Genomic DNA, 16387 nt, shown 5'->3' on the forward strand with positions numbered 1-16387 from the left:
ATCGCACATACACAAAAAAGGTATCAGAACGTGCGGCTCGATGAGGACATTAGTGCTATGACTTTTCTAAGCGTTTCGCGGTTTTATTATTTTTTACATACTTATTATTCCCACCATTGTGGTTATTACTTATTTAGTTACTTTAGCAATTTTAATTAAACCATGACGCTTCCTGCATTATCGTTAGTGTTAGTAACGCCGTTATACTTAAACGCCGTTACTCCCAACACTGGTCAGGATACTGGTTGAGTGATCATATTGGGATCTGAGCCTGCTTATTTTCTGTGACCTTGTTCAGACTTGAGTGGGTATGTTTGATGAAAACTTTGTGTTTTGTCTCATAGTGGCGTTTCACACTGGCACTTTTAATCAGCGCCACGGTCTCTGAACATGAGACACACTGGTTATGTGCTCCCAGTGGGAAGAATGAATGTGAATGAATCTGTCCATTAAAAGCTCGATTTTCTATCCACTTTTCTCTTCTTAGAGAGCGCCATAAATCTTCTGTTGTCTCTCGCTCACTCATCTCTCCGTTTCCTCTCCATGTCTCTGTGACTCCTCTTTCTGTCTGTCTCTAGCTCACTCATCTCTCCGTTTCCTCTCCATGTCTCTGTGACTTCTCTTTCTGTCTGTCTCTCCTCTCTCATCGCTCTCATCTCTGTATTCAGTCGCGCTGCTTAAACAGATTTGATTGGCTGAGCAGCATAAAGTGGGATGGCTTAACTAGCATTGGTCTGTGAGCTTCCTGATCTGCTAAACAAATACCGTAAAGACTAAAAAAGCTATGCTGGTTAAAATAGAAGCTCCCCATCAAAATTTAGAATCCTCAATAATGAATTGATTATAGGTCTGGGTCCGCATAGGACGGTGTCTGGGTCCAGACTCGCCTTTTAGCGACCTCTGCCCTAGAAAGTTCATGAAGATCTTCCTGGCACTCTACTTCAGACCAAAGCAATGGATCAGGCTAGATTTGCGATGGCCCCACCCAATGAGTTTGACAGTTATTCAGTAATTCATGAAGCACTGCAACGCAGGACCATGAAATGTAAATGTAAATAGTGAAATAATGATATATGTATTTTACATTAAATGAATCGGTATTTGAATTAATTAATGACACATTTAATATTACATTTATGTATTTAATTCCAATTTTAATTAATTAATTTAAGTAATTATTTAATGGTGTATTTATTTATTTAATTGTGGCACTTTCAGTCCTCCACAGTGAGAGGACTGAACAATGTTTGGATATTCAGGGGAACGATAATTCAGCTAAAGTTACATATGAGCTTTAAAAAAGTCAGTGAATCAATCTTGTAGAAAAACAACCTGTAGATAAACTGCAGTCTGCTGCAGTAAATATCATTGAAGCAGGATAATAACACATTGGTTAAAGCATGCCAACAGTATATTGTTTATCTGTGCTTTAATTTGATATGAACAGGTAGGAAACATTACATACCTTCAGATCAGGAAGGCCAGAGTCAGTTTTCTAAAGAGGTTTTTAAATTACGTCCTGTAGATGAATATCCAACTATTAGGAGACAACAAAAAGCTACAAAAAATGTGCTAATTTTGACTTTACTTAAGAGACTGAAACAACATCCTCGCCACGTAGATCATGCATTGTCCTCTGCACGCACTCTCTGTAGATGCTTACGTTCAGGATATCATGCATACTTTGAATAACCAATGAAAGGTTAATTGTAATTTTCTTACCATATAAGGAAATAGACCCTTGCTCCTTGGACAGGCGTTGGAAACCCCATTAGCCGCAGCTGCGTGAGAGGAAATAGTACAATTTTGTACAAATTTGTGATTGACATTTTATCTACATTTGATGTGTGACGGTTAATAGACAAGTTTGAAAGAACATCATGTACTCACACAGCTTGTGTAACATTGCTATTGCATGTGCCAGGATGCGTTGCACAATAAGGGATGCACTTTCTTGGAAAGCCTGAAAATGTGTGTACTGCATGACCAAGGGAACAGTGTTAGCTGCACAGTTTTTTCAAAACCACCGTGCTCAGACACATGAAGTCTGCGGAAGCATACATTTCTATCTGCAAAAAACATTGTGTTGCTGACCTGCAGCTGACTCTTGGGTGGGTGTGATTGTGGGTATAAAGTAAGCTTGTGTGACTTGTTTGGGCTCTTGCAATAAATGTCTAATAAGATGAAGCAATGTGGTGTTGACTGGTATTTTAAGTGGAAATGGACAACTTTTTTGCTTTAAGTTATCATTGAGTAACATTGATTACACAATGTAATGGCTATGGAATGGTGTGTATACACACACACATATACAGTCCCTGACAAAAGTCTTGTCGCTTGGGTACAAGTTGACCTTAAGTGCCCCTCAAATATATGTCTAATCAATTTTTTTTTACAAGAAATGGCTAATTTCAACCCCAACAGCTTTTGAAATAATGTTTTGGTGCCAAACGAAACTGCTGAAAACGTTTACAGCTTGGTAAAGCCCACTGAGTCAGTTTTTGCAAAGACGAAAGTCTTGTCGCCTTGTCATATGATGCACCCAATCCTAGATTACAGCCTCACCTGTGATCAATAATTGATCAATCAATTAGTGGGTGTGTATAAAAAGAACCCCAGCACACCAGACCTTCACATAAACTGCAACTTGACCTCTGACAACATGCCTAAGATTCACCCTGAGACCAAAGCGTTGATTATCAAGAGGCTGAAGACCAGATCCACTGCTGAGGTGGCTGACACCTTCAATGTGTCTCAGCGTCAAGTACAAAGAATAAGAAAAAGATTTGAAGAGACTGGAGATGTTTTTGACAAGCCCAGGTCTGGCAGACCCCGCAAGACAACTGCTCAGGAGGACTGTTGGTGGCTCGAAAATCTAAGGCCAGCCCCTTTTCCACTGCAGCAGAGCTCCACCAGGCCTGGTCACCTCAAGTCCCCGTGTCAACCAGAACAGTTTGTAGAAGTCTGTCTTGAATGGCCTCCATGGTCGAATCAGTGCCCAGAAACCAGCACTAAACAAAAGGCAATTAAAAAAAACGTGTGGCATTTGCCAAGGCCCGCAGCCTGCTAAAAAGATGGACGCTGGAAAAGTGGCAGAAGGTGGATTTCTCAGATGAATCTTAGGTTGAATTACATCACAGCCGCCGCAAATATTGCAGGAGACCTACTGGAGCCCGCATGGATCCGAGATTCACCCAGAAAACAGTTAAGTTTGGTGGCGGAAAAATCATGGTCTGGGGTTACATCCAGTATGGGGGTTGTGCGAGAGATTTGCAGGGTGGAAGGCAATATCAATAGCCTAAAATGTCAAGAAGTATTAGCTACCTCTTACATTCCCAACGATAAAAGGGGTCAAATTTTGCAGCAGGATGGTGCTCCATCGCATACTTCCATCTCTACATCAAAGTTCCTCAAGGCGAAGAAGATCAAGGTGCTCCAGGACTGGCCAGCCCAGTCACCAGACATCAACATCATTGAGCATGTGTGAGCCGTGCTAGGGGTGGATAGATTAAAACACAGGTGCCGACAACGCCACCTAGGTTTAGCTGAGGCCTAGGACCTCTTAGAATCACCAAATTAAAGTTAGGGTAAACAGGTTCTTTTATGTCGGGGGAGAGCAGTAAACAGTGTTATTTTTAAAACAATGAGTACAGCCAGTAGAACACAGTTGAACACAATTTATTTTAAGATAAGTAAAAACAACTAAAAGCTCTACCTTCAAAGAAACTAAAACAAAGAACACAAACAACTAAAACCCGGCTAAAATAATGCGGGACGGATGGAGTGGGAGGTCAACCACGGCAGTCGCGGGTCTCTGGTGGCGACCACCTGCTCTTCACCTGGCTCCGCTCTCAGGCAGCCTGTGGAGGGAAACTCAGGGCCAGTCAATGTCCTTTAACAAGGCACAACTTTATATATTACACACCACACAAACACCGGTCTGAAACGGGACTTACGCGGGAGGGAGAAGTTTTACCTTCTCCCAATTACAGCCGCTAGCGGTCGGTGTTCGCTCCGGTGTCTCTTCAGACCTCTTCCAGGCCGATGATCCGCTCTGTCTCTCTGTCTGCTTCCTGCTGTCCGGCCCGTTGTCCCCCCGGGTGTCTTCCATAGTGTCCTTTTTATCCAAGAACAGTCACTCCCCTCTCTGGGTCCCAGGTTAAGTCCTTACGCTTGATTAAGGTATGTCTCCGGTGGGGAAGTAAAACCAACATAACACAAACACACACACCACACTTCAAAATAAAAGCATGCAATAATAAATAAGACAAAAACACAGCAAATTCAAAGTAAAAGCATGCTTAAATAAAATCAAACTTCCCCCCCGTGACACATGTCTGGGGTAGAATGAAAGAGGAAGCATGGAAGACGAAACCAAAGAAGCTTGATGAACTCTGGGAGGCCTGTAAGACTGCTTTCTTTGCTATTCCTGATTAATTCACTGATGTTATGCAACATATTTTTGTATTTGAAGTAAATTATTTGTTCAATTTTCACATTACTCTCTGTAGGCGACAAAACTTTTGTCTTGCCAAAATCTGACCTTTCTGTGTTCATTAAATGAGCAATCTTTCTTCAGTGAAGCAAATTCATTTTAGTATATTAAACATAATTTGGGAGGGTTTCAGCTTTCATATGAGCCCTTTCTAAAACCAATGGATTAATTATAAGTCAGGTTATAAGCTGTTGTTTCTACAAAATGGATAAGTGACAAGACTTTTGTTAGGGACTAGGGGTAGGGGGTTAGGGGTAATTGTTGACACATTACAACATATTTGACATCTATAATCGGCATCGGTCGATGTCTGTGCTCATGAGGCCAATAATTAAAAAAATTGTCTTGTTGGTTCAAAGGATAGCAGAAAAGCAGTCTAAATATATATCTGGTTTTACAGTTAAGATTCCTGTATTTGGACACACAGCGATACCTGTTGTGGGCAGTTAATTTAGTCTCTAATAGTAATATTTTATCATTAAAGAAGCTCATAAAGGGAATACACAGTACAATAGAGCTGTGACTCTCTGTCAGCCTGGCTACAGTGCTGGAGAGGAACCTAGGGTTATTCTTATTTTCTTCTGTTAGTGCTGAATAATAGGCTCCCCTGGCATTACGGAGGGCCTTTCTATAGGTTTTAAGACTCTTCCCAGATTGAACGTGATTCTACTAGCTTGGACCAGTGGCATTTCCTTTCAGATTTCCGCGCTTTTTGCTTTAATTGGCGGGTTTGGTGATTATACCAAGGTGCTAGCCTCCTGTGTTTTCATATTTTCTTTTTTGGGGGCAATAGAATCTAGTGTTGTTCACAGTGAGCCGGCAGCACTGTTCACAAGATGATCAATTTGGTATGGACTGCGGTTATCATAGGAGTCCTATGTTATATTGAGACATTGAATTAAATACAGATGGAATCCGTAATTTAATAATGGTCCGATTAAAAAAGGATTATGTGGGAAGACTATTAAATGTCCATTATCAGTGCCATATGACGGAACAAGATCAAGAGTGTGATCAAAACCATGGGTGGGTTTATTTACACTGACAAGTTTGAGGGCATTAAAATAGTTTATATTTTATACATAACTTATGACTTAGCCTTTACCTGCTGTTCTTATGTGTTCAATTATATTAAACAATATCACAGATACTTCTGATGACGCCTGCAAGACTCCAGTAGTAATGTCCCTGATATCAAAACAAACAAACAAACAAACAAACAGCAGGTACAAAAAAAATAAAAACATACATGACATACATGTTCATGATTTTGGCTTCTAGAGCAGTGATTCCCACCTTTTTCATTAAGGAACCCCTTTTTCTGTCTGCAATCTTTTTTTTGTCCGATTGACACCAATTATATAAAAATGCCAGATAATCACTCCGATTAATTGTCCAACCAATTAACTAATGTTCACTAATTTAACTAACTTACTAACTTAATTCAGCTATGTACGTTTTGTGAATGCTGTTTTCTGTGGTGTATTGAGCAGTTTTTTAATGAATAACTTAGAAACTGCACAAGCTAAGATATACAGAGTTAGTAAGATAGGTTGAAATATCAAGAGTTAGCTGAGGCAAAAAATAACAGTTTGATGTTGCTGTTAGTTGTTTGTCTAGTTTTAGCTAAATATCAGATTTAAATTTTTTATGTAGCTAATATTTAACTACCAGCAGTTACTTCTACTTTCATGTAGTGACTCAAGGTACAGATCCCAAATCTATTTAGTGCCACATTGGTTCATATCTACTTTGTACACATTATTGTTGAAGCATTATTTATAAGTTTCTTGGTCATTTATTAGTTATTTCAGCTAACAAGTTATATGATTTTTTGTTGTTGAATGTAGTAAATTACTCTTAATGATCAATTTTGATATCAGATTCTAGCTAGGTTAATATAGCTAGAGGTGGCTGAAGGAGAAAGAAACAAGTTCCCCTGGTAGATCCATTTTAAACATTGGCTTAATTATAACTAATAACTACATCTGGGGTTGCACATCAGCTTTCCGTGTGTGCGTGTGTGTGTGTGTGTGTGTGTGTGTGTGTGTGTGTCTTGTATGTTGTAGTTATACTAATAATCTGACAATCAAAGCCGTGAAGGTGTATGAGGCTACATTAGATGTAAATTGGGCTGGGACACTTGTTATGAAGAGAGGTTCTGTTGCATTCACTGTTGTATGTGCAGAACTCCATCCACATTATATTTATGTATAGTATATCAGGGCCTTAATTACTACCAGGTAAAGAAAATCAAACTACCACTACAGATCATCAGAGCAAAGTATTCATCATAGATCCAATTAGAGAATTGATTTGATTGACTTTTTGTGGTACAATACATTTTTATTTCTTATTTTAATTGTTATTTTAATTTTTTGGAGGGATTGAGAAATTTGTGAGAAAAAGGAAAAACCGTGTCAAAAAAATGTGTCACAGATTTCATACTTCAAATGTCTACAAAGCCAAGGTTACAATAATTAAATAATCCCAACAAAAAAGTGCACAAGATTTCATTTTTTTATTACATATTTCATGATTACACATATTCTCAGAGCTTACAAACCATTAACTTCAGTTCAGTAATTACTGAAATAAGATTGTAGTTATTAAAAATTTGATGTCAACAACAATAAATCACATTTCTCACACAACAACAGCAGATCATTATCCCACTTTTTACCTTTATTCTTATTTGTTCAAAAAAGTAAAATAATAAAATGTAAACTGGTATTTATGAGCTCCAGGGCTAAATACCTATGAGGCAGTTTGGTCAGTCTCAATCTGGTGAACAAACGGCAACAAAAATAAAACAACAAAAGTGTAAAACAAATGTTTGTAAAAGATGAAATTACACAAAATAAAAACATACACAGCTAGAGCTACAGGATCAATAGTTTACCCTGAAGTCTGTCTTAGTTATTATGTCATGTCTCATGTGCCTGTGTTGCACTCTTAACTATGTATTATATTTGCACTTGCACACTTGGTGAATGTGCCACATCTGCAACAGAAAACAAAAACGTCTCAGAAAGTAGATAACAAATGTTTCTAAAAGATTAAAGACATTAAAAAATATATAAAAACATACACATACAGCTAGTACTACATGATTTACCATTTATTATTGCAATCTGTTTTATCATTTGCTCATGGGGTTTTATGGCTAGTATGGTTACTGGCCGCCACACCTTGTTGTCACTCTGTAGAGACAAAAGCAAAAACCTCTCAGAAAGTAGATAACAAATGTTTCTAAATGATGAAATTCTATTAAAATACAAATATATTAAAATACACATACAGCTAGATTGATGCCTGCAATTTGACTTAATTTGCTTCATCATTCACTTGTGTTTTTATGAGGTGTTTCAAATTCCACAGTGAGTCAGTGGCTGCCACACCTAGTTTTCACTCTGTACAGTTCACATGTCAGTGCTTGTATTGGACTTGTTTAATTTACTCTCCTAGTTTTCATACTGGATATCATAAGCAAGTGGTCCATTAATGGCAAAACCAAGGTAGAAAGACACCTTTTCTGTGCTGAAACCACTTCTTATACCAGCAATGAGAGCTGGACGCACAGGGATTTTAATTGTTCCATAATTGGCAAACACCTCTCCTTGCTCAACGGTTCCACTGACTCGATGGAGGCGATTGATAATTGCTTTGTCTTTAAATATGTCTCCATTCCGCCAAAGTTGTGCCAAGGTGTTGCGCTGCATCTTTTTAAAATTCTCATCAAGTTGTTGTTTGGAAACAAGCCTCTTGAGTCCTTCTGCTTTCCCCAAGTAGAGGTGGGCAACAGTGCTCCTGTTTCTGAACAATGAAGTCAGGCGCTTGTGAGAGGAGTTTCGGATTGCTCTCACATATTCCCCAATTTCTGTGTTTTTCTGAGTAGGACTTGGCCAGAATAACAGCAGAGCCAGGTAGTATGGATCTGGGAAGGGATAGCTAAGTCCTACATCTTGCAGAGTTTTCAAAAGTAGAGCAGAAAGGTCACTGTGACTCTTCACATGTTTACATTTTGGTTTCAGAAGATAAAAAACTATGTTTGACAAAATGTAATTTACTGTTTCCTTTGTCTTTTGTTTTTTGTTGATAAATTGTTGTTGTTGTTGCAAGAATGCATAGCACTCAGTGATCTTCTCAATGTCTTCAGCAGGTTTGTCCAAATGCTGAAGAATCCCTGTGAATGTATCTGCTTGGTTCTTCTCAAGAAACAATCTTTGTTCTTCAATATCAATTTTCAAATTGAGATTAGGATTGTTTTGTCTTTCTTTTTTAATTTCCTCTGGTGCAGTACAAAACAGATTTACATACTTTTTGAAAAGACCACAGACAGTCCAACGATTCTTTGAATCAAATTCAGAATTGTTTGCTTTTATATATGTGAAGTAACAGTCAAGAATTTCAAAGGTTTCTTTCGCTTCAGTTTTCAAACTGAGAAGAAAATGTTCATGTTCTCTGAGGATCTCCACGTACCTGTTGTTGATCTCATTGTCTTCCTTATACACACTTGTGATCGGGATTGCTTTTTGCAGAAAACTCTGCAAGTACTTCTTCTTCATTGGATCACTTTCTTCAAAGAACGGCAATCTGCTCAATATCTCAAAGACCAGGAAAACAATTTCCAGCACATTCACATAGCCGTAAACATTGTATGACTTTCTGGGATAGTCATCCGACTCATCATCAGCAGCTTCCTTCTCAAGCTCATCCTCTGTTTTTGCCAGCTCTTGAGCCTTTCTAAATACTGCGATAGCATTATCTGCTATTTTAATGTTTGTCTTCAAATCTTCTGGATTGCGGGATGTCTCCTGCTTTTCTTTGGGGTTGTTAAATTTTAAATTGCTTTTGTGAATCTGCCCAATTGTGTCATATGTGTATGGATTTTCTTTAATGTTCTTGGCTTGTTCAGCCCATTTTAGAGCCTCTGGGAAGTCACCCTCATTGATGTACAGGTATCTTGCCAGTGCCTGAGGAATAGATGCACTTGTCACAAACCTGGATGATGCTTTCACAAAGATTTCTTGGACAGTTTGTCTCCCTTGCTGGTTGTGGATTTCAACTATGAGAGGAGAGAAGAGTTCTCTCCCATCTCCATCTTTCCTGCGCTGCCTTTCAATCAACATTCGTTGAATTGAGAGCATGAATCTGTCCTTGACAACTCCAACTCTGAAGAACAGATCACAGTGAAGAATCTCCATAGTGATATCACTTACTTTCAAGTTGTACCTTTCCTCCAACTCTTCCAGACATGCAGATGCTATGGATTGATGAAGGATTCTGATTCCTTTGTATCCTCCTAATTCTTCAACTGTGTCTATGATGAGAAAGTTTGAATATGGCTTCATTCTGTCCAACACACTGTCCTCTTGCCAGTGAATCATTTTCATTCCTAAAAAGTCTTCACAGAGTGAGAGAGAGATCTCAGATTCTGCTACATGGGTGTTAAGTAAGGCCAGAAAGGCAAACAGTTTGGCCTTCTTTGAGCTGAAATCAAAGTTCTCCAGTGTGTTACGAGCAATTTTTTTGATGTATTCTTCATCAAAATTACTCTTCATGATCATGAAACTGTAAAAGTTTTCAGGTTTTTCATGAGTTTCTTTGAGCTCTTTGAGTTTCTTTTCGAACTCCTCTTGTTCTTCTCGTGTCAATGAAGCTTCTATGTATTGACTTTGTGTTGTATTGAGCTTTCTGTATTGATCCTTTGGGCTATGGGAACGAACACAGTTAAGGATGATGACTTTGCAGTTTGAGGCATCATCCACATTTAGGTTTGGGTTATCCTCTACCGCAGCTTTATGTATGCAGTTCACAAGATCGTGAGGATTCTCAGTTTCTTTTGAATCATCAACTAACAGTAAAACTGGAGACGGTTTCTCACTTTCAAGTTTCATGAGCCTTCCGACTTGAATGGCAACCTCCATCTTTGGCAGTGTGTTGTCTTTCAGCACAGCACATCTGAACTCTTGACGGAGATCCCACATCACATGCATTGCTAAGGTCGTACCACCACAGCCTGGCTGATGAAACAGATTGAGCAGAGCACACATGTTTCTGAAATCTCTCATATGACTTCTGATCATCTTCTTCCCCATTTTCATACTTGTCCCGCTTCACAAATGGCTTCTCTTTGTCTTTGTCACAGAAGTAGAAGTTTCACCATTTGACTTTTCCCCCTCTGTAGAATTCTTCCTCAACTTTGATTCTGAAGTCATGAAACTCTGGACTGTTTTCGTTGTAAATATTTTCACACTGATTAAGACACAAGATATCCAGGGCAGTCATTAAATCTTCATCCTTCTGTTTCAGGACAACAGCGCTGGATCCAGAAGAGGGAAGCAACCTTCCAGATGACTGGCTGAATGGTCCCAGTGCCGTTATAGTACCATTGATCTCACTTAGGGTTAGTTCATATATGGATAGGTGGTCAATGTCAAAATCACACTTTTCTTGTATCATCTCCCTCCATTTGAAATATGTGCTCTGAGATTCGCAAATGGTGATGATGCTTTCCTCTTCCATGTGTTTTATGAAAGACTTGAAGGTGTCAAAGACTGGGTCTTTCTCAGTGTCCACAGGTGAAAGTAGGAGGAATATGATGATACTTCTTCCATGGAGAAGAACGTTCGGGTTGCAAATGAATGAAACCAACTGCTCTACATCTCTGCAAGATTTCCTCAGCCAGTTCCTATAGTCTAACTCCTTGTTCGAGTCGCTGTCAAGGTCATGTCTGCCATTGCAGAAGACCCAGCTGGTCTGTTTGTAGAGGTTAAGGTTTTTTTATCACTGAGTCAGTCTGTCCTTGATACTGTGATGGGGTATGTAGATTGGCCACCCTTGACTCTCTGTAGGAATGACACACTCCCCCTGGAGAACTAGAGTTGGGGTCAAAGTCTAACACACAAAACAGTTTCAGCTTATTCAAAAACTGGAGATACTGCACTTGTTCTGGACTGCTCTTGTTCATAACAACAACAAAACGGTCATAGTTATCCAGTGAATTCCCACCACAAGTTAACAAATTCTTTAGTTTGTCACCCTGGTTAGCTTCTTTCTTCAAAACTCCTTTCGAAAGACTCCGCTGCTCCTGCTCCTGTTGACCTGTATGAACAATAAAATTAAGTTTGTGATTTCCTAAAACAGCTGGCCACATTGTTTGCTATTTTATCAAACAAATAGCGGGAAACAAAGCATTTGTTGGGGACTGTTTTCAGCAATGGATGAATCCACATTTGGTGCTCTAGCGAGTATTTCGGACAGCAGGATGGTACATGTGGGATTGACTCAACAAACTGTGTACATGGAAATGAAGGAAGATGTCGCTCAGTGTAGCAGTGTGGCTCACTGGTAGGCCTGCACGATATGAGCAAAATCTGCAATGTGCAATAACAATGTTCAATATGGCGATGACAGTATGATTCTTGATGAATAAACAAATAGTGAAGAGTGCATATTAGCTATACAGTTTTTGAATAAAACTAGATGTTGATTATAGAGCAGCAACTGTAATGTTTACACAACAGCAAAGTCACTATGAAAACTAATATCTCAATTTCACTGGAAACTAATCTAAAATGATAATAAAATAAATATTCCTGACATGAAAATATTGAGTGAAGGGGCGCCCTCATGGCTCACCTGGTAGAGCTGACACCCAATGTACTAAGGCTGAGTTCTTGCTGCAGTGGCAATGGGTTTGACTCTGACCTGTGCTTCTTTGCTGCGTGTCATCCCCCCTCTCTCCCCCTTTACTGTCACTCTTCTTCTTCAGCTGTTACTATCGATTAAAGGCAATAAACCCCCCCAGAATTTTTTTTAAAGATGTAAAGATGCTTTTGGTTGTTGGCTTGAAGATAGTTGATTGTTGAGTCTCATTAACAGGTCCTAAAACATCTGTATATGATGTCCTGGGAATGAAACTCAACAATCAACTATTTTTCTTGGCTCTGATTGGTTGTTTTCCTTCAGACCCAGTAAAATCTTGCAAATTTCATTAGCAGCACAAGGAGGAGCCAGTCGTACCTGATTTTTCCACAGATAATCAGTCTCATGTACTACTGTCAGGATATAGTGAAAGTTTCAGCAAATATAACTGATATTTTTTAACGTTGCCTACTGAAGCTTTAATTGTGCAGAGTACACAAAGATGCGGAAGTAACGTTACATAAACAGCAACTTTTTTTTTCTGGGGCAGCAAACACAACATACAGTAACTGTTATGCTGCAACCTGAACTTATCTACACAATTTGTGACTGACTAAAGTAACAAAACTATTCCCCTGTTAACTTTATACCAAAGCTTCTCACAACGTAAACTTTCTGAACTGTCTCTTGTTGCAAATTTATTTGTGGTATTTATGTCCAGTCTGATTACAGAAGGAACTGTTGGGTCTCTGTAAATACTTTTATAAGGAGTACGGTCTAAACTTGAAAAGTGTCCTGAGATAACTTTTGTTATGAATGGTGACAAATAAAACTGTTTAAATTGAATTGATATACAGACAGCACAACTTGTATTTTTGTGTGTGTGCAACTTGTGATTTGTGGATATAGTAATCACAAATACTTGTCAGCAAGCTAGGATAGAAAACATTAGAAAATTATGCAGATTATTGGGGGAAAAAAATGTTTACGTCATTGTTTGTCTTACCCATGTTCTTTTTCAGTTGACCAGCAAGCTCATTCTGCTGTATTTCCATCAGAATGTCTGTTGTGACTTGCAGAGCGTCCTTGCTTCCATAGTGGTCAGTCATTAACTGAGCAGTGTCCATAGTGTCCCTGCCCTCCACTCTACTCCGAGGAATAGGTTTATACTTGGATGTTGTATATTCTTTTAAATTAAATTGAAACTTTTTTAGGTCATCTTTTGAAAGGTTTTCTAGGGTTTCCTGGATCTCCACAGTGATCTTAGGTGTATCTGGTAGGACTGTGGTCTGCAGGAACAAACAGAAGTAAATATTTAGTGTTAACCTAACACTTTATTCACTGTCTATAGTTTCTAAACATCCTGAATGTTATGGCTTTATGTGTTCTAAAAGTGCACTAACAAAATAGTTTGCTTTATATCAAAAGGCTCCATTAACAGGCTGGATACAATCATTTATTTTATACTGTGATTAATAAAACAACAAATCTTACCAGACTAGTTTCTTTTCTTCTGGCCCCCAGATTCTCTGGCTTTGGCTGCTTCTCTGAAGCTTTCCTGAATGGCTGCTGAGCCTCATTTTCCACTGATCTGTCTGTTTTTGATTCAGTTTTGTTGTTTGATTCTGGTTGTATGGTTGCTATGGCCTGAGCCAGACTCTGCTCAGGTTGAATGGTTTTTGGAGCCTCTTTTTGGTCCGTGTTGGTGTGAACAATGGATTGCAGTGTTGGCTCTGGCTTCTTGTTCAGCTTACGAAGTTCTGCCAGAATCTTTACTGCAGGACCACTTTTTACATCCAGATCCAGAAGATCCTGCTTCTTGAAGCAAACAAGGCAATCTCCAGACACATCTTCCTCTTGAAGCCTTTCTGCATATTTGCTATATATGTTCACATGCTGCAGTAACCACTGGCTCACTTGCTCCTTGGTCCAGTTTTCTACATATGCTGGGAACTGTGATTCACGTGGTGATCCTTCTTTCAGACTTTCTAAGTATGATATGATTTTGACAGCAGGGCCGTGTTTAATTCCCAAGTCCAATATGTCTGTCTTTTCAAAGTCAACTAAAGAGTCTCCTGACACTTCCTCTTCAGAGAATCTGTTAGCACAAGTCTCCTGAACTTTGACCTCTGTCATCAGCCACCTGTGGACATCTTCCTTGGTCCATGTTTCAGTTGGAGATGGTGGATTTGTTGAGCGTTTCATTTTGGATCAGCTAAAATTGAAACAGTTGAGTAATTGATTAAAATAATTTAAGGAACAGTTAGGAAAAACTAGTAAATTGTTGTAAGTTGTAAAAAAATCAGACTCCAGACCCCGAACCCTCTTAATTAATGTAGCCATGTTGACATTAGGCAAATTTTTGTTGGCAACAGAGATAGAATCCCCAACAATTTCCATAATTGATTAATCACCGAAGTCCATTATTAAGGAAAAATCACAAATGTTGACTTGTTTCAGCTTCTTAAATTTGAGGATTTTCTGCCTTTATCTTTGGGTTTTCGATGTTAGTCATGCAGAAAACAGCAATTTTAAGACATCAGATTTGGCTCTGGGAAATCATGAGCATTTTTCCCAAATGTTTGTTAGTTGCTGTAGTTATTCCTTAGTTCAGTCAAGAAAGACTAATTTCATCCATTCCACACACTAACTGACACTCAGTTTTCAATTCAAGAGTAACTTGAAAACTGTTTGTCAGAGTGAAAATGTGGTCAGTGGTGGGACGGCCTAGTTACTTACTAAACCTACATTGCATTCTGTTTCTCCTGCTGTTCAGCACCACTTAGACTGTGTGTTAAAGCCGGGCTTCTTAGCTCTCCTTATATATATATATTTTTTTGGTTTCTACTGTCAACTGAGTAAGCATAAAATAGTGATGTGGTCATGACTCATAAATGGCACCACTTCAGCTACAACAAAAAGTAACCACTTTGCTAAGTTTCTGAAAGAAGTTCATATAACAAAGGCTATCAATCGTTTTCAAAGAATTCAAAATAGATGATTATCCAATCCAATCCACTTTATTTATATAGCACGATTTTAACAAACACAAGGTTTCCAAAGTGCTGCACAAAAAGGTAAAACAGAATACATTTTTATTTTCATTTTTAAAGTGACCCCTACAACCTTGTGTATCAGGTACGTAACATAACTTACAATCTTTTCCTTAACCTAACCAAAGGGCTTTAACTGTGTTGCTGTATTCTGATAGATATTATTAGTAGGGCCAAGTAAATATGTTCTAAAAACAAAATCACACCCAATTTATCTTTTGAATCTTTTTTCTTCTTAAAAATAAAAGACTGGAGGCCAGAACCATCTGACGCAGAGAACAGTGAAAAACAAATATTTTTATATACAATAGTGCAATAAACGGAACTTTATAGTGAAAGAACTGCTTCAGTGGTCATGATTAAAATAAAATGTATCACCTCCATGCATTCCTGTCACATTATGACACGTTGTCAATTGAATTGAAAAAATACACAATAGTTGTTAGAAACACTGTTATGCTCATCAGACGCGGTCAACTGAAGCAGCTGACATCTCATTTTGTTAAATGCCTGTTTCCTCAACTCCTCTTTCCTGCGTCTATTCTCCCTTCCTCCACTCACATTTCTGGTGGGAGGGACTAGTATGAGTAGGCCAGGATGTACAAATTTGGAAATGAGAGGGGCCTTTTTCCCGTCAGTGATCACTCCTCCTGATTTTGTACACTCACGTCTTAAATCTTCTTAATGAAATCCAACTAAATCTTCACCTACTGATACACTGTGCCATTTCCCTGCTGTACAATCTTGTCAATGAAATAATAATGAGTCATTGTTCAGTTTTTAAATACAAAAGCCTTAAAAGCATTAAAAGCATGAGAAGCCAGCCACTGAATTTCTCACCTTCAAGTCATGTACGCCTTCTGTTCATCTCTCCTGGAACATGAGAGATGTGATGTTATTCTGAAAAGAAATTTAACTCAGTCATCTATTTACTAGAGGCTTCGCTGGGATTAATGATGCACTATGAACTGTATCGTCTGTGTTCACCCATCTGTGATGCTTAAGCCCATCCCTGCCGCATCATTTCCTGTGACTACAGCACAGTCAACACCCAACATGCCTGAACCCTCCTTCTTTCCCATTATTGAATACAAAACTTTAAACAGACATCTGTATAACAAAAGTTAATTACAATTCAACTGAGAACATGATAAAATGTTAATTATAATAAGATTACACAGTATAAAAA

The 16387-nt window shown here is 38.6% G+C and overlaps 2 protein-coding genes across 3 annotated transcripts; both read right to left on the reverse strand.

Annotated features, from left to right (window-relative positions):
• Positions 1-6997: 6997 nt before the first annotated feature.
• On the reverse strand, positions 6998-10602 carry LOC127349734 (sterile alpha motif domain-containing protein 9-like). Its single transcript, XM_051375595.1, has one exon. The coding sequence runs from the start codon at positions 10600-10602 to the stop codon at positions 7960-7962; it is 2643 nt and encodes an 880-aa protein (XP_051231555.1). The 3' UTR covers positions 6998-7959.
• Positions 6998-16202, reverse strand: LOC127349754 (sterile alpha motif domain-containing protein 9-like). Of its 2 annotated transcripts, XM_051375636.1 has the most exons (5): positions 16039-16202; positions 13640-14360; positions 13152-13434; positions 11540-11602; positions 6998-7698 (listed from the first exon to the last, which is right to left on the reverse strand). In XM_051375636.1, the coding sequence occupies exons 2-5, from the start codon at positions 14348-14350 to the stop codon at positions 7694-7696; spliced, it is 1062 nt and encodes a 353-aa protein (XP_051231596.1). In that variant the 5' UTR covers positions 14351-14360; positions 16039-16202; the 3' UTR covers positions 6998-7693. The 2 variants fall into 2 exon arrangements, with proteins under 2 accessions (XP_051231596.1, XP_051231595.1); XM_051375635.1 differs by having other exon boundaries at positions 6998-11602; positions 16039-16201.
• Positions 16203-16387: the final 185 nt, after the last annotated feature.

Source organism: Dicentrarchus labrax, unplaced genomic scaffold, assembly GCF_905237075.1.
Source record: "Dicentrarchus labrax unplaced genomic scaffold, dlabrax2021, whole genome shotgun sequence".
Taxonomy (NCBI): Eukaryota; Metazoa; Chordata; class Actinopteri; family Moronidae; genus Dicentrarchus; species Dicentrarchus labrax.

Excerpts from the sequence above, each read along its gene's own strand:
- LOC127349734 (XM_051375595.1), bottom strand. The coding sequence starts at position 10,602 with ATGAAAATGGGGAAGAAGATGATCAGAAGTCATATGAGAGATTTCAGA.
- LOC127349754 (XM_051375635.1), bottom strand. The coding sequence starts at position 14,350 with ATGAAACGCTCAACAAATCCACCATCTCCAACTGAAACATGGACCAAG. Across the intron at positions 13,435-13,639 it reads GAAGAAAAGAAACTAGTCTG|ACCACAGTCCTACCAGATAC; the intron begins GTAAGATTTGTT and ends TTGTTCCTGCAG. Across the intron at positions 11,603-13,151 it reads TCAACTGAAAAAGAACATGG|GTCAACAGGAGCAGGAGCAG; the intron begins GTAAGACAAACA and ends TTGTTCATACAG.